The sequence below is a fragment of the Bombus affinis genome, chromosome 1 (assembly GCF_024516045.1).
Source record: "Bombus affinis isolate iyBomAffi1 chromosome 1, iyBomAffi1.2, whole genome shotgun sequence".
In the NCBI taxonomy this organism is placed as follows: domain Eukaryota; kingdom Metazoa; phylum Arthropoda; class Insecta; order Hymenoptera; family Apidae; genus Bombus; species Bombus affinis.
The window spans coordinates 2,469,684-2,490,050 of NC_066344.1; the positions used below are offsets into that span (position 1 = coordinate 2,469,684).

The following is a 20,367-nucleotide window of genomic DNA, read 5'->3' on the forward strand; positions in this document are numbered from 1 at the left end:
ATTATAACAAGGGTAAGTAAAATCAATCACACAAGCCGATATCTGTTAATACAATCAACTATTGATACGACTGATGCCGAAAATCGAAGCGTCAATATATTCTATATATTTTACGATATCATACAATCATACTCGTCTATCACGAGTACATGTGTCGCTAATAGACCTAATGCCGCTAAAAATTCGTTATACAGCGTTCTACTGCCATTTTTGTTGAAGTACGTTATGGGAAGTACCGATATGCTTTTCATTCGCAGTGGATTAAGAAGCGGAAGATTGTAGGCGAGGCTTCGTTTCGGAGGCAGAAGGATGTTAGGGGCAAGCATACTCACTAAATGCACCTTATGGTCTGACGAAGCACGTTAATATTAGCTGAAAGCACGTTACATCAGATTAAACGTTATCTGCGAAAGCGGAAATCGAAAAATCCTCTCGAACCTTCGTCGAAGGTGGAAACTCGTCTCTTGCTCTTCAACTTCAGCGCCAACGTTTCGTCAGCTTCCTCCACCGAATATTTCCTCTCGCGTTTCAATTTCAAGCTCACGTCACCTTCTTCGATATCTTCCACCTTATATGGCCTTGGTTCCTTCTTCTTTCTCCTCCGCAGTGGCACTCTCATCTCATCAGTTTCTAATTCTTCTATACTATATTCATCTCTAGCCTCCTCGTCTGATTCTATGATCTCTTCTATAATTGGCCCAGAGTCGTCTTCGACTTCTTGCATAATTTTGATGGTTTCTTCCCCTGCTTCTTCAGAGTACGTCATCGGTCGTTTCTTAGGTTTCAGTTTAACCTTACCGGACATAGAAATGTCTTCTTCCTCGTAAGTGTTCAACGAGATCTTGAATTCCTGCTCTACATCTTCTTTGGTCTTCGTAGAACGTGGTCGGAACGTTACATTTTCTGCTTCTGTTACTTCTTTGATATCTGGCCTTGGTTTCTTCTTTGGACGTAACTTTCGAAGAGTAACATCTTCGTAGATTTCTTCGATTGGTTTTGGAGGCAGCTTTGGAGGTTTCCTTTTGACTGTGAATTCTTGGACCTCTTCTTCTTCTTCTTCTGGTTGTTCTACTTCTTCGATCTTTTTGATCGTTAGTTCTTCAGCTACCTCTTCCGTAACTTTACGTATGGGTTTCTTCTTCTTTATTTGTACATCGGTCGATGTTTCTTCTTCTTCTTTAGGTTCCTCAGGAGCTCGAGCCTTCTTTATGGTCACGGCAGTTTCTTCAACCTCTTCCGTGACTGGCGTTGGTTTCTTTTCTGGCTTCTTCTTCTTTTTGATGGTAATCTCTTCAGGAGCCTCCTCCGCTTCGGTAGGAACTAATTTTTTGATAGTTACCTCGGCAGCTTCTTCTTCGACGAATGGCTTTTTCTTTGGTTTCTTTTTCAATGATATTTCTACTTCTTCCGGTTTCTTTTCTTCCTCCACTGGTTTTGGTTTCGTGAGAGTCACTTCAGCAACCTCTTCTTCCTCTGTTAGCGGTTTTTCTTTTGGTTTCTTCTTCTTAAATGTTACTTCCTCTATAATTTCCTCTTCTTCCTTCTCTACAGGGACAGGTTTCTTAATAGTGACTTCATCGGCAGCTTCTTCGACTACGGGCTTCTTTTTCTTCGGTTTTTTCACATCTACTTTCTCACTTACTTCCTCTGGTGCCTTTTCTTCTACCTTTGGAACTGGTTTCAGTGTAACTTCTTCAATCACTTCTTCTGGGACCGGTTTCTCCTTTGGTTTCTTCTTTTTCAATGTTACTTCTTCTATAATTTCTTCTTCTTCTTTTTCAACCGGCACTGGTTTCTTGATAGTAACTTCATCGGCAGCTTCTTCCACCACTGGTTTCTTCTCTTTAGGTTTCTTCACCTCCACTTTCTCACTTACTTCCTCCGGTGCCTTTTCTTCTTCTTTCAGAACTGGTTTCAGTGTAACTTCTTCAATCACTTCTTCTGGAATCGGTTTCTTCTTTGGTTTCTTCTTCTTCAATGTTACTTCTTCTATAATTTCTTCTTCTTCTTTTTCAACTGGCACTGGCTTCTTGATAGTAACTTCATCGGCAGCTTCTTCCACCACTGGTTTCTTCTCTTTAGGTTTCTTCACCTCCACTTTCTCACTTACTTCCTCCGGTGCCTTTTCTTCTTCTTTCGGAATTGGCTTCAGTGTAACCTCTTCAATCACTTCTACTGGAACCGGTTTATCCTTTGGTTTCTTCTTCTTCAATGTTACTTCTTCTATAATTTCTTCTTCTTCTTTTTCTACTGGCACTGGCTTCTTGATAGTAACTTCATCAGCAGCTTCTTCTACCACTGGTTTTTTCTCTTTAGGTTTCTTCACCTCCACTTTCTCACTTACTTCGTCCGGTGCCTTTTCTTCTTCTTTAGGAACTGGTTTCAGTGTAATTTCTTCAATCACTTCTTCTGGAACCGATTTTTCCTTTGGTTTCTTCTTTTTCAATGTTACTTCTTCTATAATTTCTTCTTCTTCCTTTTCAACCGGCACTGGTTTCTTGATAGTAACTTCATCGGCAGCTTCGTCAACCACTGGCTTCTTTTTCTTAGGTTTCTTCATCTCCACTTTCTCAGTTACTTCCTCTGGTGCTCTTTCTTCTTCTTTCGGAACCGGTTTCAGTGTAACTTTTTCGGTTACTTCTTCTGGAACGGGTTTTTCCTTTGGCTTCTTCTTCTTTAGCGTTACCTGTTCAGGAACATCTTCTTCCTCCTTTTCTGCCACAACTGGTTTCTTAATAGTGACCTCGTCTGCAATTTCTTCCTCCACAGGTTTCTTCCTTTTAGGTGTCTCTATTTTTTCAGTTACTTCTTCAGCAGTTTTTTCTTCTGGTTTTTTCAAAATGACTTCTTCAACCACTTCTGCAGGCGCCTTCTCCTCTGGCTTCTTCTTTATAACAACGTCTTCTTTAATTTCTTCTTCCACTTCCTCTTTCTTTTTTATTGTAACTTCAACAGCCTCTTCTTCTTTTACGGGCTTCTTCTTCTTTGGCTTCTTCACAATTGCTTCTTCAACCACTTCTTCAGGTTTCTCCGGTTTCTTCTTTAACGTCACTTCAGTCACTATTTCTTCTTCTTGTACTTCTTTCTCCTTCACAACTGGCTTCTTGATGGTAAGTTCAGCAGGAGCTTCTTCAATAGGTTTCTCTGGTTCCTTTTTCAAAGTGATATCTTCTACTACTTCTGGAACTTCCTCTGGCTTTTCAGGCTCCTTCAGCGTTACCTCTTCCTCCTTAGGAACCTTCTCTTTGGGTTTCTTTGGTTTCACTTTACGCTTCACAGTGGTTTCTTCAAATTCTTCTTTGGGTACTTTAGGAGCTTCCTCTTCTTCCTTCGCTGGGAACTCTTCCACACCTTCGTCCTCAGGTTTGTCTTTTTTCCAGCCCTTTAACGTTATCTTCTCTGGTTCCTCTTCTGGCTTGTCTTTTTGAGGTATTCTGAACTTAACTTCAGGTTCTTTATCCGCCTCTTGTGGTTTCGGTTTCCCCTTTATCAACGGAATCTGTTCGATCTCTTGATCTGGCTTCTTCTTCTCTTCTGGTTCGTATGGTTTTGGAACTGGCTCTGGTGCTGGTTTTTCTGGTTCTTCGTATTTCTCTGGTTCATATTTCTCCAGTTCCGGTCTCTCGAAATCCAAAGGCTTTAACTCATCGTGTTCTAATTTCACCTTTGGTTTTTCTTTTTTCTCTGGTTTCACTTCCTCTTCAGGTACTGGTTTGGGTGGTTTCTTTAATGGTTCTTCAATTTCTTCTGGCTTCTTTTCAGGAACCTTCTTTAGTTTCACCTTTTCAGGTTCCACCTTTTCTTCTTTAGGTACCTTGCCTTTGCCAACGACCAACTTCTGTGGCTCTTCTGGTTTTTCTGCAGGCTTCTTCGGCGGACGTTCGTATATCGATTTATCCTCCACTTTCTCCAAAGGTACCTTCTTTAATTCTTCGAATTCTTGATCCAATTTTTCCAATTCTGTAATTTCTTTCTTAGGAAGTTTAACCTTCTTCACCTTTCGCTTCAGCACTTCCAGAGCTTCCTCGGTGTTTCTAGACAGAATACCAGATTGAACCGGATTCTCTTCGAGTTCTGTTATCTTTGGATATTGAATTTCAGGCGGATAGTCACCGACGAATGTAAGTCTGCTTCGTAACATGATCTTCGGGAATTTGGCTTCTTCAACTACCTTCTTTCTTGAAACTGTCACTTTTTTCAATTTAATCGCAGCGAATTGAACGGTTTCAGTTGGTTCTGAGTACTTGAGCTTCGTGGGTTTGATCTCTTTTCTTTCGATTTTTTGAGGGACCAATTTTTGCAAAGATTCTGGCAAAGGTTTCTTCTCTTTCTTTTTCTTTGGTTCCCATTGAATCTTCTCAGGCATGGGTTCCAGTACAGGTCGTTCGTATTCCGGTTCGACCCATTCCTCGATTTCATCTTTCTTCACTATCTTCTTCTTTCTCTTCTTCACAACCTTTGCTTCCTTTGGTTTCTCAGGGACTTCTTCTGGTTTCTCTTCCGATATTTCTTCCTTTTCCTCTTTCGAAGCTTCCTCTATAGGAACCTTTTCGATTACTACTTCTTCTTTCAGTTTCTCTTCGACTGGTACAGCCTTGCGTTCTTCAGGTTTCCTCGTTGGTGTTTCCTCAGCAACGGTTTCTGGGACAACTTCTGTGGTTTCAACGGCATCCTTTGGAATAACCTCCTTCTTGGCTTTGACCATCTTTGGCTTCTCTTCTGGTATTTTTTCTATCTTCTCCTCGTGTTGTTCTTCTTCTACAACGGTGGGTTTCTTTTCTGCTGTGATTTTCTTCTTCTTTGGTTTTTCTTTTGGTTTCTCTTCCTCCGTTTCCACTTCTTTTTCTCTTTCTTTTTCTGGTTTCACTTCCTCTGGTTTTTCTTCCTTTACTTCCGGTTTCTCTTCAGGAATTTCCTTTACTTTCGGTTTCTCTTCAATCACTTCACCGTTCGTCACAACTTCCTCCTTTTTCTTCTTCTTAGGTACCTTCTTCACAGAAACCTCGGTAACCGTTGCCTCTTCTTCAACCTTTTCTTCCTCTTTAGGAATAGCCTTCTCTTCCCTTGGCATTTCTTCTTTTATTTCTTCTGCAGTAATTTCAGTAACTACTTCAGTCGTTTGTAACTCTTCCTTCGGAAGGACAGTCTTCTTAGCCTTCCTTTTCTTTGGTTCTTCCACTGTAATCTCTTCCACAATTTCCTCTACTTGTTCTTCTTCAGCTTCCTTCGGTGTTAATTTCTTCTTAGGAGCCTTCTTTACAGTAACCTTCTTTTCTTTTACTTCTGCTTTCTCTTCCTTCTCTTCGATTATTTTAGCTTTATCTTCTTCTGGTTTCTGCACTTGTAATTCTTCTTCCGCAGTTGTGGAAATAACTTCAGTGGTTATAATACCATCTTGAGGCGTAATTTCTTTCTTGGCTTTAATCTTCTTTGGCTTCTCAGTTATAAGTTCTTGTACTTCTTCCTCTGGCTGTTCTTCAGTTTCAGACACACCTTCTTTCGGTGCTTCCTTCACTTTAACCTCTTTTTTGATCACCTTTTCTTCTATCTCCTTAATCTCAGTAGCCTTTTTCTTCTTAGGTTTAACCTCCTCAGGAAGTTTCTCCGTGGTCACTTCAGAAATCACTTCAGTCACTTCAACACCTTCTTTCTCTATAACAGTTGGTTTCGCCTTTTCTTCTTTAGGTACCTCAGGTTTTATTTCTTCCACAGCTTCGTCCTTCTCTTCGACTTCAAGGGCTGTAACTGGTTTCTTCTTCTTCTTTGGAACTTTCTTTACTTCTACCTCAGTAACTTCTGCCTTCTCTTCTTCCACTTCCAAGGGTTTGGCTTCCTCAGGTTTAACCTTCTCCTCAAGCAACTCCTCGACAGAAGTTTCGGTAATAATTTCAGTGATTTCTAAACCCTCTTTTGGTAGAATTTTCTTTTTGGCTTTTTCTTTAACAGGTTTCTCAATCACGATCTCTTCGATTTGTTCCTCAGGAGTTTTGCCTTCTGTGATTGTAGCTTTCTTCTTCTTGATTATTTTCTTCGTTGGTGTTTCAATGATTTCTACGATTTCACTTTCTTCCATGGCTTTTGCTTCCTCTATGGTCTTCTGTATAACTTCTTCCACTACCTTTTCCTTCTTATCTTTAGGTTTCTTTCGAATGATCTTCTTTGTTGGTGTCTCAATTGTTTCAATGATCTCTTCTTCTTCTTCTACTACCTCTTCAGGTTTCTTCGGTGCTTTCTTCAGATCAACCTTTGTTACTTTAACCGTTTCTTTTCCTTCTTCTACCTTAGGTTTCGCTTTTTCTTTTTGTGGCTTTTCGATAATAATTTCTTCAACGATCTCTTCAGGAACACCGTCATCTTTCACTATAGCTTTCTTCCTTTTTACTACTTTCTTAGTGGGTGTCTCAACGACTTCTACTATTTGTTCTTCCTCCATTTTGGTTATTTCTTCTAGTGGCTTCTGAATTATCTCTTCCACCACGATCTCTTCCTCTCCTTTCTTCATTGGACGAATCTTCTTTCGAATTATTTTCTGAGTGGGTGTTTCGATTGTTTCAAAGATCTCTTCTTCCTCTTTGATGACTACCTCCTTCTTCTTCTTTGGAGCTTTTCGTACATCGTGTTCAGTGATCGTCACTGTTTCTACTTCTTCTATGATTGGTCGAGCTTCTTCTTCTTGCGGTTGCTCTATTATTATCTCTTCCACGACCTCCTCTGTTACTTCGTCTTTACCCGGCACTGGCTTCCTCTTTTTGATGATCTTTTTGATAGGTTTGACTTCCTCGATGATTTCCTGTTTTTTCGTTAAAAAAATAAGTAATTTGTACTTGTATTATTAATTTTAGACATTTTAGTAGGTCATTTCATAAGTAGTGTGCTTTTTTATTTTTGAAATATTGTATTTTTGATGCGTGGAAAGAATTGATTTTTATTTTTGGTTTCGTTTTTATTTCTTGTTACACTATGATCTCCTCTTAATTTGTAACAAACACTCGATTATTTTTATTTAATCTATACATATGTTAAAAATTACATTATCTATGAGATGACCTACCCAAATAAAACAATCTAACGGTCAGTCATAAATCCTACCTTTTCAACCACTTCTTCCGTGACATCTGTGAAAAGAACAAAATGTTTTAGATCTGCTCAACAAATATTCTCCACATTAAGCATTTCTATATGGCAGAAACCACTTAACAAACCATTAACGAATAAACGAAGTATCGATATAGAAAGCATATATATATAAACCAATAGCTCATCAACAGGTACACCGATCAATGTTACATGTATAAAGTATAAAAATATAAGTATATTTGTCCATCATGTCTTTGTATCTTGTTCTGTTTATATCGTATAATATATTTATGCACTATTTGATAAATGAATAATGACATGATTAAGGGTAAACGTATATATATATATAGTTGTATGAGATGATAGTAATACGTAAGAAATAGGCTTACCTTCTGTCACATTCTTGTCAGCTTTAGGTTTTGTCGGTCTTTTGTGTTTTGGTTTTTCGTGTATTTCTGGTGTAGTGTCTTCGTGGATTTCTATTGTTGCTGTTAATGGTTCTTTACCTTCCTCTTCCACGGTCACCTCTTCAGTGACCTGTTCTTTACCTTCGTATTTCCTGGTGACACGCCTTTTGCGTACAGTTTTCTTTGTTCCTTCCTCGGTCACGATCTCGCTCGTTACGATCTCTTCTTTGACCTCTTCGACAGGCGCGGCTGGTACAATCGATTCTATCGGCAATACCATTGGTTTATCTTTGACAATTTCTTCGACAGTTACGACTGGCTCTTCGCCTTCTTCTTCTATCGTTGTCTCTTCAACAACTATTGGTTTCTCGTCACCACGTTTGGTCGTGGTTTTCTTCTTTTTGATCTTTCGCGGTTTCTTTTCAGGTATTTCTTCAGTAATTACGGTTGTAACAACCTCAACAGTTTCGACAATGTCGCCGTCTTTGGGAACGAATTTCAGATAATCTTCGGGCTTCTTCTCCTCCTCTTCCTTTTCTTCCGGTTTTTTCCAAGGTTTCAGTTTGATTTTCTCTGGCTCCTCCTTTGGAGCTTCTCTTTCAGGAATTCTTCTCTTTATTTCTTCTTCTTCTTCCGATTCTTCTGGTTTTGGAATTCCAGGTACTATTGGAATAGCGTCGGTTTCCTGAGTTGGCGTTTTACGTTCTTTCTTTGGTTTTTTGCTTGGAACTTTCTTAGGGATTTTCTTTCCCGGCTCAGGATACTCTGGCACCTCTCTTTCTTCCAGTTCAACTTCTGGAGCTTCTATCTCATAAGGTTCAAATGGTTTTAATTCAGGATATTCCTTCTCTTCTTTTTCTTTCTTTGGTTTTTCTTTTTCTTCTTTTTTCTTTGGAACGGGAGCCTCTTCTTCTAAGACACTTGGAACCTTTTCTGGTATCTTCTTCAGTTTGACAGTCTCTGGTTTTTCCTCTTCTACAATTCGCGGCTTTCCTTTGCCTATTTTCAATTTCTTCGGTTTTTCTTCTTCAGGTTTTTCTGGTTTAGATTTACGTTCATATGGTGCCATTTCTTCTACCTTTTCTAATGGAACTTTCTTCAATTCTTCAAATTCTTGATCCACTTTCTCTAATTCTGTTATTTCTTTCTCTGGAAGTTTCACCTTCTTATGTCTTATCTTCTTTAACTTCAGTGCTTCTTCCATGGTGCGAGACAGAATACCATTCTGTACGTAATTAGGTTCAAGTTCGGTTATAATTGGATATTTAACCGACGGTGGCCATTCGTGTTCTGTGATACGGCTGCGTAGAAGAATTTTAGGGAACTTTTCATCCTTGTCTTCTTTTTTCTTCGGTTTGACAGGAGCTTTCTTTAGTTTAATTTGCGCGAATAAAGGAGTAGCTGGTTCTTCGATCTTAGGTTTAATTGCTTTCTGTTCCTTGATACTGATCCTCATCAACTGAGGTTTTTCACCTTCAACCTTCTCAACAGGTTTTTTCTTTTTAACTTTCTTCTCTGGTTTTACTTCTGGTACAGGTTCTTCAAGCTTCTCTAGTGGTAATTCTTTCTTTAACTCCTCGAACTCCTGATCCAACTTTTCAAGCTTTGCTATTTCTTTTTCTATGCGTTTGATCCTCTTCCTCTTTGGTTTTGGTAATTTATCAGCTTCTTCAATGTTGCGAGATAAGATACCATTTTGGATCTCGTTTGGTTCGAGCTCTTCGATCTTCAAATGTTTTATCGCTGGAGGCCACTCAATAGATGTAATTCGGCTTCGAAGAAGAACGCGTGGAAGTTTGTCTTTTTTCTCCACTGGGCGTTTAACAGTTGGAGTCTTGCGTAATTTAATTTGAGCGAACTGAGGTTTATCCACCGATACTTCTTGTACTTCGAGTTTTGTGGCTTCGAATTTGGTTATTTTCATACGTTGGAGTTTGACAGGTTTCTTCTTAGCAATTTCTAGAGGAACTTCTGGAGCTTCAGGTGCTTCGATCTTCTCTTCTTCAGATATAAGAACTTTCTTAGGAACTTTCTTTTTAATGACCTTTTTCGATTTGCCTTCTTTCGTAACGATCTCAGTCACTTCCACTTCTTCGGGTGCCTCCGCCTTTTCTGTAGGCTCTATACGTTCTGTAATAGGAAGTGCTTTTACGATTTCTTCGATAACTTCTTCAATAGGACCTTCAGTGACAGTTGTGACAGGTCTCTTTCCTTTTTCTTCAATAGTGACAATCTCTGTTACTTGTTGTTCTTTTCCTCTGCGTTTGATAACCTTCTTTTTGGTGACTTTCTTGGGTTTGCCTTCTTTTGTCACTTCTTGCGTAACTGTAACTTGTTCACGGACCTCTTCAACTTCTCCTGGTTTAGCATGTTTTGGGGCAGGAAGAGCTTTTAGCGCCTCTTCCACTATTTCTTCTGTAGGACCTTCAGTAACAGTTGTAACTGGAAGTTTGCCTAGTTCTTCAACAGTGATAACTTCAGACACTTGTTGCTCTCTTCCTTTGCGTCTGATGATCTTCTTCTTCGTGACCTTCTTAGGTTTACCTTCCTTAGTAACTTCTTCAGTGACAGTCACTTGTTCGCGAACTTCTTCAACTTCAGTTGGTTTCACATGTTCTGGAATAGGAAGTGGTTTTATTATATCATCAATCAGTTCTTCAACAGGCCCCTCAGTTACGGTTGTGACAGGAGCTTTTCCTTCCTCCTCGACTGTGACAACTTCTGTTACTTGCTGTTGTGGTCCTTTACGTCTGACAACCCTCTTTTTAATTGTTTTCTTTGGTTTACCTTCTTTTGTAATTTCTTGGGTCACAGTGACTTGTTCACGAAGCTCTTCGATTTCTGATGGTTTAGCATATTTAGGTGCTGGTAGAGCTTTCAGCGTTTCTTCGACTACTTCTTCTGTTGGACCTTCAGTGACAGTTGTAACTGGAGCCTTGCCTTGTTCTTCGATAGTAACTACTTCAGTAACCTGTTGTTGCTTTCCTTTACGTTTGATCTGCTTTTTCTTGGTGACTTTCGTTGGTTTACCTTCCTTAGTTATCTCTTCAGTGATAGTTACTTGTTCACGAACTTCTTCTACTTCAGTAGGTTTCACACGTTTTGCAGCAGGTAATGGTTTTACCATTTCCTCTACTATTTCCTCGACGGCACCTTCAGTGACGGTTGTCGCAGGTCTCTTTCCTTGTTCTTCGATGGTAACAACTTCAGTCACCTGTTGTTTTTTGCCTTTACGCTTAATGACCTTCTTTTTGGTGATCTTTTTTGGTTTCCCTTCTTCAGTGACTTCTTGGGTGACAGTAACTTGTTCACGAATTTCTTCTTCCTCACCCGGTTTGGCATATTCTGGGCCTGATAATGTTTTAATCGTTTCTTCAACGATTTCTTCTGTAGGACCTTCAATAACAGTTGTAACTGGAGCTTTTCCCTGTTCCTCAATTGTTACTACTTCAGATACCTGCTGTTCTCTTCCTTTGCGCGTAATTACTTTCTTTTTCTTCACCTTCTTGGGTTTTCCTTCCTTGGTTACTTCCTCAGTGATAGTTACCTGTTCATGGACTTCTTCTACTTCAGATGGTTTGACAAATTCTGGAGTTGGTAGTGGTTTCAGCATGTCTTCAACTACTTCTTCTACTGGACCTTCAGTGACAGTTGTGACAGGTCTCTTGCCTTGTTCCTCCACAGTAGTAACTTCTGTAACTTGTTGTACTTTGCCTTTGCGCTTGATAACCTTCTTCTTGGTAGTTTTCTTTGGTTTACCTTCTTTGGTTACCTCTTGAGTAACTGTTACTTGTTCACGAACCTCCTCGACTTCATCTGGTTTGGCATATTCGGCAGCTGGTAATGCTTTTATGGATTCTTCTAGTATTTCTTCTGTAGGGCCTTCAGTGATAGTTGTAATTGGTGCCTTGCCTTGTTCTTCAACTGTGATAATGTCAGAGATTTGCTGTTCTCTTCCTTTGCGTTTAATAACTTTCTTCTTGGTAACTCTCCTAGGTTTGCCTTCTTTAGTGATTTCTTCCGTAATAGTTACTTGTTCACGGATTTCTTCTTCTTCAAATGGTTTAATTTTTTCTGGAGTTGGCAATGGTTTTATTATTTCCTCGACTAATTGTTCAGTGGGCCCTTCAATTACAGTTGTAACAGGAGCCTTGCCTTGTTCTTCGACTGTTGTAACTTCTGTGACTTGTTGCTCTTTTCCTTTGCGTTTTACTACCTTCTTTTTAGTTACCTTTTTAGGTTTACCTTCTCCCGTTACTTCTTCTGTAACGGTTACCTGTTCGCGTATTTCTTCTTCTTCTCCAGGTTTAGCGTACTCCGGTGATGGAAGAGCTTTCAGTGTCTCTTCAACCACTTCTTCAATAGGTCCTTCAGAGACAGTTTTAACAGGTCTCTTACCCTGTTCTTCAACAGTGACAACCTCTGTTACCTGTTGTTCTCTGCCCTTACGTTTGATTATTTTCTTTTTGGTTGTCTTCTTTGGTTTACCCTCATTAGTCACTTCCTGAGTGACTGTGACTTCTTCTCGAATCTCTTCCACTTCAGATGGTTCGACGCGTTGAATTATGGACAGAGGCTTTACAAATTCCTGCACTACTTCTTCTACAGGACCCTCAGTTACGGTTGTAACAGGTCGTTTGCCTTTTACTTCGACTGTTACCACTTCAGTCACTTGTTGTTCCTTGCCTTTACGTTTAATAACCTTCTTCTTGGTAATCTTTTTAGGCTTGCCTTCTGTGGTTACTTCTTCTGTGACTGTTACTTGTTCACGTATCTCTTCAATTTCTCCTGGTTTGGCGTGTTCAGGAGCAGGAAGTACTTCTAGTGTATCTTCTAGTACTTCCTCCAGTGGACCTTCAGTAATTGTAGTAACTGGTGCTTTCCCTTGCTCTTCGACAGTGACAAGTTCTGTGATTTGTTGTTCCTTTCCTTTGCGTTTGACAATCTTTTTCTTAGTAACCTTTTTAGGTTTGCCTTCCATTGTCACTTCTTCTGCCACAGTCACTTGTTCACGTATCTCTTCTACTTCAGATGGTTGGATTTTCTCTGGTGCAGGCAATGGTTTTATTATTTCTTCTATAAGTTCCTCTGTTGGTCCGTCAATAACAGTTGTAACTGGAGGCTTATCTTGTTCTTCAACAGTGACAACCTCCGTAACTTGTTGTTCTTTGCCTTTACGTCTGGTGATTTTCTTCTTGGTGACTTTCTTTGGCTTGCCTTCTTTAGTTACTTCTTCAGTGACAGTTACTTGTTCTCTGATCTCCTCAACTTCAGTTGGTCTTTCTTTTTCTGGAGCAGGCAATGCTTTTATTATTTCTTCTACAACTTCTTCTGTTGGACCTTCAGTTACAGTCGTAACTGGTCTCTTTCCTTGTTCTTCAACGGTTACCATCTCAGTCACTTGTTGCTTCTTTCCTTTTCGTTTGATTATCTTCTTTTTGGTGGTCTTTTTAGGTTTGCCCTCTTTAGTTACTTCTTCAGTGACAGTGATCTGTTCACGTATCTCTTCCACTTCAGTTGGTGTGATATACTCTGGAAGCGCCAGCGGTTTTATAACTTCCTCTACAACTTCCTCCACAGGTCCTTCAGTCACTGTTGTGACAGGTCTCTTTCCGTGTTCTTCAACGGTTACCACCTCCGTCACTTGTTGTTCTTTTCCTTTTCGTCTGATTGTCTTCTTTTTGGTAGTCTTTTTAGGTTTGCCTTCTTTAGTTATTTCTTCAGTGACAGTTACTTGTTCTCTGATCTCCTCAACTTCAGTTGGTCTTACTTCTTCTGGAGCAGGCAATGCTTTTATTATTTCTTCTACAACTTCTTCTGTTGGACCTTCAGTTACAGTCGTAACTGGCCTCTTTCCTTGTTCTTCAACGGTTACCATCTCAGTCACTTGTTGTTCTTTTCCTTTTCGTTTGATTGTCTTCTTTTTGGTAATCTTTTTAGGTTTGCCTTCTTTAGTTACTTCTTCAGTGACAGTGACCTGTTCACGTATCTCTTCCACTTCAGTTGGTGTGATATACTCTGGAAGCGCTAGCGGTTTTATAACTTCCTCTACAACTTCCTCCACAGGTCCTTCAGTCACTGTTGTGACAGGTCTCTTTCCGTGTTCTTCAACGGTTACCACCTCCGTCACTTGTTGTTCTTTTCCTTTTCGTCTGATTGTCTTCTTTTTGGTAATCTTTTTAGGTTTGCCTTCTTTAGTTATTTCTTCAGTGACAGTTACTTGTTCTCTGATCTGCTCAACTTCAGTTGGTTTTACTTCTTCTGGAGCAGGCAATGCTTTTATTATTTCTTCTACAACTTCTTCTGTTGGTCCCTCAGTTACAGTCGTAACTGGTCTCTTTCCTTGTTCTTCAACGGTTACCATCTCAGTCACTTGTTGTTTCTTTCCTTTTCGTTTGATTATCTTCTTTTTGGTGGTCTTTTTAGGTTTGCCTTCTTTAGTTACTTCTTCAGTGACAGTGACCTGTTCACGTATCTCTTCCACTTCAGTTGGTGTGATATACTCTGGAAGCGCTAGCGGTTTTATAACTTCCTCTACAACTTCCTCCACAGGTCCTTCAGTCACTGTTGTGACAGGTCTCTTTCCGTGTTCTTCAACGGTTACCACCTCTGTCACTTGTTGTTCTTTTCCTTTTCGTTTGATTGTCTTCTTTTTGGTAATCTTTTTAGGTTTGCCTTCTTTAGTTATTTCTTCAGTGACAGTTACTTGTTCTCTGATCTGCTCAACTTCAGTTGGTCTTACTTCTTCTGGAGCAGGTAATGCTTTTATTATTTCTTCTATAACTTCTTCTGTTGGACCTTCAGTTACAGTCGTAACTGGTCTCTTTCCTTGTTCTTCAACGGTTACCATCTCAGTCACTTGTTGCTTCTTTCCTTTTCGTTTGATTATCTTCTTTTTGGTGGTCTTTTTAGGTTTGCCCTCTTTAGTTACTTCTTCAGTGACAGTGATCTGTTCACGTATCTCTTCCACTTCAGTTGGTGTGATATACTCTGGATGCGCTAGCGGTTTTATAACTTCCTCTACAACTTCCTCCACAGGTCCTTCAGTCACTGTTGTGACAGGTCTCTTTCCGTGTTCTTCAACGGTTACCACCTCCGTCACTTGTTGTTCTTTTCCTTTTCGTCTGATTGTCTTCTTTTTGGTAGTCTTTTTAGGTTTGCCTTCTTTAGTTATTTCTTCAGTGACAGTTACTTGTTCTCTGATCTGCTCAACTTCAGTTGGTCTTACTTCTTCTGGAGCAGGCAATGCTTTTATTATTTCTTCTACAACTTCTTCTGTTGGACCTTCAGTTACAGTCGTAACTGGTCTCTTTCCTTGTTCTTCAACGGTTACCATCTCAGTCACTTGTTGCTTCTTTCCTTTTCGTTTGATTATCTTCTTTTTGGTGGTCTTTTTAGGTTTTCCCTCTTTAGTTACTTCTTCAGTGACAGTGACCTGTTCACGTATCTCTTCCACTTCAGTTGGTGTGATATACTCTGGATGCGCTAGCGGTTTTATAACTTCCTCTACAACTTCCTCCACAGGTCCTTCAGTCACTGTTGTGACAGGTCTCTTTCCGTGTTCTTCAACGGTTACCACCTCCGTCACTTGTTGTTCTTTTCCTTTTCGTTTGATTGTCTTCTTTTTGGTAATCTTTTTAGGTTTGCCTTCTTTAGTTATTTCTTCAGTGACAGTTACTTGTTCTCTGATCTGCTCAACTTCAGTTGGTCTTATCTTTTCTGGCGCAGGCAATGCTGTTATTATTTCTTCTACAACTTCTTCTGTTGGTCCTTCAGTTACAGTCGTAACTGGTGTTTTTCCTTGTTCTTCAACGGTTACAACCTCAGTCACTTGTTGTTCTTTTCCTCTTCGCTTGATTATCTTCTTCTTGGTGGTCTTTTTAGGTTTGCCTTCTTTAGTTACTTCTTCAGTGACAGATACTTGTTCTCTGATTTCCTCAAGGTAAGATGGTTTTACTTTTTCAGGAGCAGATATTGCTTTTATTATTTCTTCTAGAACTTCTTCTACTGGTCCTTCCTTTACAGTTATGACTGGCGCTTTGCCTTGTTCTTCAACAGTTACTATGTCAGTTACTTTCTGATCCTGACCTTTTCTTTTAATGATCTTTTTCTTCGTGGTTTTCTTCGGTTTACCTTCTCTAGTTATTTCCTCAGTAACTGTCACTTGCTCACGTACTTCTTCAACTTCGGTTGGTTCAATATGTTGTGGGACAGGCAATGGTTTAGTGAAAGTCTCTACTATTTTCTCAACTGGTCCCTCGGTAATTGTTGTCACTGGTGCTTTTCCTTCTTCTTCAACAGTCACAATTTCAGTAACTCGTTGTTCTGGACCTTTGCGTTTGATGACTTTCTTTTTGATAGTTTTCTTTGGTTTGCCCGATCTACTGACTTCCTGAATAACTGTAATTTGTTCGTGAACTTCCTCGACTTCACCCGGTTTTGCATATTCTGCTCCTGGAAGAGGTTTAATTGTTTCGTCCACCACCTCCTCTATTGGGCCTTCCTTTACTGTAGTGACAGGGGGTTTTCCATTCTCTTCAACTGTAACCACGTCAGTGACTTGCTGTTCTTTTCCCTTACGTTTGATGATTTTCTTCTTTGTAGTTTTCTTTGGTTTACCTTCTTTGGTTAATTCTTCGGTGACTGTGACTTGTTCAGTTACCTCTTCTACATCTTTTGGTCTTATCACTTCCGGTCTTATCACTTCTTCTACAATTTCTTCTACAGGTTCTTCAGTCACGGTCGTTACAGGTACTTCTCCTGCTTCCTCAATAGTAACTGTCTCAGTTACTTTTTGCTCCCGACCTTTACGTTTGATAACCTTTTTCTTAATGATTTTCTTGGGTTTACCTTCTTTTGTAATTTCTTCAGTAACTGTCACTTGCTCTCTGACTTCTTCTACTTCAGTTGGTGTAATGCGTTCGGGAGCTGGCAGTGGTTTTATGGTTTCCTCAACAATTTCCTCTATTGGTCCTTCAGTCACTGTTGTTACTGGTCTCTTTCCTTGTTCTTCAACCGTTACTACTTCCGTCACCTGTTGTTCTTTACCTCTTCGTTTAATTAGCTTCTTCTTGGTAACCTTTTTGGGTTTACCTTCTCTCGTAATTTCCTCAGTAACCGTCACTTGCTCTCTGACTTCTTCTACTTCAGTTGGTGTAATGCGTTCGGGAGCGGGCAATGGTTTTATAGTTTCCTCGACAATTTCCTCTATTGGTCCTTCAGTCACTGTTGTTACTGGTCTCTTTCCTTGTTCTTCAACCGTTACTACTTCCGTCACCTGTTGTTCTTTACCTCTTCGTTTAATTAGTTTCTTCTTGGTAATCTTTTTGGGTTTACCTTCTCTCGTAATTTCTTCAGTAACTGTCACTTGCTCTCTGACTTCTTCTACTTCAGTTGGTGTAATGCGTTCGGGTGCGGGCAATGGTTTTATAGTTTCCTCGACAATTTCCTCTGTTGGTCCTTCAGTCACTGTTGTTACGGGTTTCTTTCCTTGTTCTTCAACCGTTATTACTTCCGTCACCTGTTGTTCTTTACCTCTTCGTTTAATTAGCTTCTTCTTGGTAATCTTTTTGGGTTTACCTTCTCTCGTAATTTCTTCAGTAACTGTCACTTGCTCTCTGACTTCTTCTACTTCAGTTGGTGTAATGCGTTCGGGAGCGGGCAATGGTTTTATAGTTTCCTCGACAATTTCCTCTGTTGGTCCTTCAGTCACTGTTGTTACGGGTTTCTCTCCTTGCTCTTCAACCGTTACTACTTCCGTCACCTGTTGTTCTTTACCTCTTCGTTTAATTAGCTTCTTCTTGGTAATCTTTTTGGGTTTACCTTCTCTCGTAATTTCTTCAGTAACTGTCACTTGCTCTCTGACTTCTTCTACTTCAGTTGGTGTAATGCGTTCGGGAGCGGGCAATGGTTTTATAGTTTCCTCGACAATTTCCTCTGTTGGTCCTTCAGTCACTGTTGTTACGGGTTTCTTTCCTTGTTCTTCAACCGTTATTACTTCCGTCACCTGTTGTTCTTTACCTCTTCGTTTAATTAGCTTCTTCTTGGTAATCTTTTTGGGTTTACCTTCTCTCGTAATTTCTTCAGTAACTGTCACTTGCTCTCTGACTTCTTCTACTTCAGTTGGTGTAATGCGTTCGGGAGCGGGCAATGGTTTTATAGTTTCCTCGACAATTTCCTCTGTTGGTCCTTCAGTCACTGTTGTTACGGGTTTCTTTCCTTGTTCTTCAACCGTTATTACTTCCGTCACCTGTTGTTCTTTACCTCTTCGTTTAATTAGCTTCTTCTTGGTAATCTTTTTGGGTTTACCTTCTCTCGTAATTTCTTCAGTAACTGTCACTTGCTCTCTGACTTCTTCTACTTCAGTTGGTGTAATGCGTTCGGGAGCGGGCAATGGTTTTATAGTTTCCTCGACAATTTCCTCTGTTGGTCCTTCAGTCACTGTTGTTACTGGTTTCTCTCCTTGCTCTTCAACCGTTACTACTTCCGTCACCTGTTGTTCTTTACCTCTTCGTTTAATTAGCTTCTTCTTGGTAATCTTTTTGGGTTTACCTTCTCTCGTAATTTCTTCAGTAACTGTCACTTGTTCTCTGACTTCTTCTACTTCAGTTGGTGTAATGCGTTCGGGAGCGGGCAATGGTTTTATAGTTTCCTCGACAATTTCCTCTGTTGGTCCTTCAGTCACTGTTGTTACGGGTTTCTTTCCTTGTTCTTCAACCGTTATTACTTCCGTCACCTGTTGTTCTTTACCTCTTCGTTTAATTAGCTTCTTCTTGGTAATCTTTTTGGGTTTACCTTCTCTCGTAATTTCTTCAGTAACTGTCACTTGCTCTCTGACTTCTTCTACTTCAGTTGGTGTAATGCGTTCGGGAGCGGGCAATGGTTTTATAGTTTCCTCGACAATTTCCTCTGTTGGTCCTTCAGTCACTGTTGTTACGGGTTTCTTTCCTTGTTCTTCAACCGTTATTACTTCCGTCACCTGTTGTTCTTTACCTCTTCGTTTAATTAGCTTCTTCTTGGTAATCTTTTTGGGTTTACCTTCTCTCGTAATTTCTTCAGTAACTGTCACTTGCTCTCTGACTTCTTCTACTTCAGTTGGTGTAATGCGTTCGGGAGCGGGCAATGGTTTTATAGTTTCCTCGACAATTTCCTCTGTTGGTCCTTCAGTCACTGTTGTTACGGGTTTCTCTCCTTGCTCTTCAACCGTTACTACTTCCGTCACCTGTTGTTCTTTACCTCTTCGTTTAATTAGCTTCTTCTTGGTAATCTTTTTGGGTTTACCTTCTCTCGTAATTTCTTCAGTAACTGTCACTTGCTCTCTGACTTCTTCTACTTCAGTTGGTGTAATGCGTTCGGGTGCGGGCAATGGTTTTATAGTTTCCTCGACAATTTCCTCTGTTGGTCCTTCAGTCACTGTTGTTACGGGTTTCTTTCCTTGTTCTTCAACCGTTATTACTTCCGTCACCTGTTGTTCTTTACCTCTTCGTTTAATTAGCTTCTTCTTGGTAATCTTTTTGGGTTTACCTTCTCTCGTAATCTCTTCAGTAACTGTCACTTGCTCTCTGACTTCTTCTACTTCAGTTGGTGTAATGCGTTCGGGAGCGGGCAATGGTTTTATAGTTTCCTCGACAATTTCCTCTGTTGGTCCTTCAATTACTGTAGTAATAGGCGCTTTATCCTGTTCTTCGACAGTAACCACTTCTGTCACTTGTTGTTTCTGTCCCTTTCGCTTGATGATCTTCTTCCTTGTAGTCTTTTTTGGTTTACCCCACCTGGATACTTCTTCCGTAACTGTAACTTGTTCTTTAACTTCTTCAACCTCTGATGGTTTAGCATACGCTGGTGCAGGTAAACGTTTCATAATCTCTTCCACTATTTCTTCTACTGGTCCTTCAATGACACTGGTCTCCGGAGCTTTCCCTTCTTCTTCGACTGTCACTACTTCAGTCACCTGTTGCTCCTTACCGTCCCTCTTAATTACCTTCTTCTTGGTAACCTTCTTAGGTTTACCTTCTTTTGATACTTCTTCCGTCACCGTCACTTGTTCTTCTACGTGTTGCACCATGGGTGTAATATACTCTACTGGTGCCAATGGTTTCGTTTCCTCCTCTGGTATTTGTTCTTCTACTGGCTTCTCTTTTTTAATTTCTCTTTCAGTCGTTTCTATTATCTCCGTAGGTTTTGTTATCACCGTTGTTACAGGTGCTTTTCCTTCCTCTTCCACCGTCGTTTCCTCAGTAACTTTTTGAGTTCTTCCTTTCTGACGTATAATCTTCTTCGTTACTTTCTTAGTTTTATCAGTATCTTGAACATGAATTACTTCAACTTCTACTTTCTCCTCTTCCTTCTGAGTTTCTTCAACCTCGTCGATTCTTGTAGGTATAATCTCTTCAACATCCATAGTTGTTGTAATCTCTTCTATAGGCATAAATTGTTTCTTCGGTATCGATGGTATCTGTGGTTTAATATCTTCAAGTTCCTCCTCAATGACAACGACATTATCTTCTTCAGCTTCTGTTTTAGGCTTTTTCTTACGAATAATTGTTTTCTTAGTCTTAACCGCCGCTGTTTCATCCTCTTTACTTCCGCGCCTGAATTTCGTTGTATATTCTTCAATTACTTCTGTGTCTGATTCGATCAATTGCTGTGGCGTATCGTGTTTTGTGTGTTGTGTGATTGTGATGTGATGTTGTTGCGCTGGTACTTCTGTAGTTTCTGAAATGTATACAAGAACAAGTGTGATATGATTATCGTGTCGTGACAGTAATCGTTCGCGCACTATTTTGCTTTTCTTTTACTTTTTTTTTGGTTTGACTTCTCACATATAACCGCGATACTTCACCGAAAGTGTATTCGGGATTTAGGTTGGTTAATTTATATTGTT

The 20,367-nt window shown here is 39.9% G+C and overlaps 1 protein-coding gene and 2 long non-coding RNA genes across 4 annotated transcripts in view; 2 read left to right on the forward strand and 1 right to left on the reverse strand.

The window, feature by feature from the left end:
• The window catches only part of LOC126923947 (titin), a 239,916-nt gene that overhangs the window by 15,097 nt on the left and 204,452 nt on the right, over nucleotides 1–20,367 (reverse strand). Inside the window, exons 60-65 of one of the 2 annotated variants that reach the window (XM_050738320.1) lie at nucleotides 18,940–20,198; nucleotides 14,640–14,820; nucleotides 13,425–14,153; nucleotides 7,467–12,938; nucleotides 7,090–7,115; nucleotides 439–6,790 (exon numbers count right to left, since the gene is read on the reverse strand). In XM_050738320.1, the coding sequence (XP_050594277.1) occupies nucleotides 439–6,790; nucleotides 7,090–7,115; nucleotides 7,467–12,938; nucleotides 13,425–14,153; nucleotides 14,640–14,820; nucleotides 18,940–20,198 (14,019 nt within the window). The remainder of the gene's footprint in view (nucleotides 1–438; nucleotides 6,791–7,089; nucleotides 7,116–7,466; nucleotides 12,939–13,424; nucleotides 14,154–14,639; nucleotides 14,821–18,939; nucleotides 20,199–20,367) is intronic. The other variant, XM_050739153.1, reaches the window with a different exon arrangement.
• Nucleotides 12,949–15,049, forward strand: LOC126916018 (uncharacterized). Its single transcript, XR_007710407.1, has 2 exons — nucleotides 12,949–13,181; nucleotides 14,883–15,049. It is a non-coding gene; the product is annotated as an uncharacterized LOC126916018 (long non-coding RNA).
• Nucleotides 13,427–14,730, forward strand: LOC126916135 (uncharacterized). The gene is made up of 2 exons (XR_007710442.1): nucleotides 13,427–13,550; nucleotides 14,523–14,730. It is a non-coding gene; the product is annotated as an uncharacterized LOC126916135 (long non-coding RNA).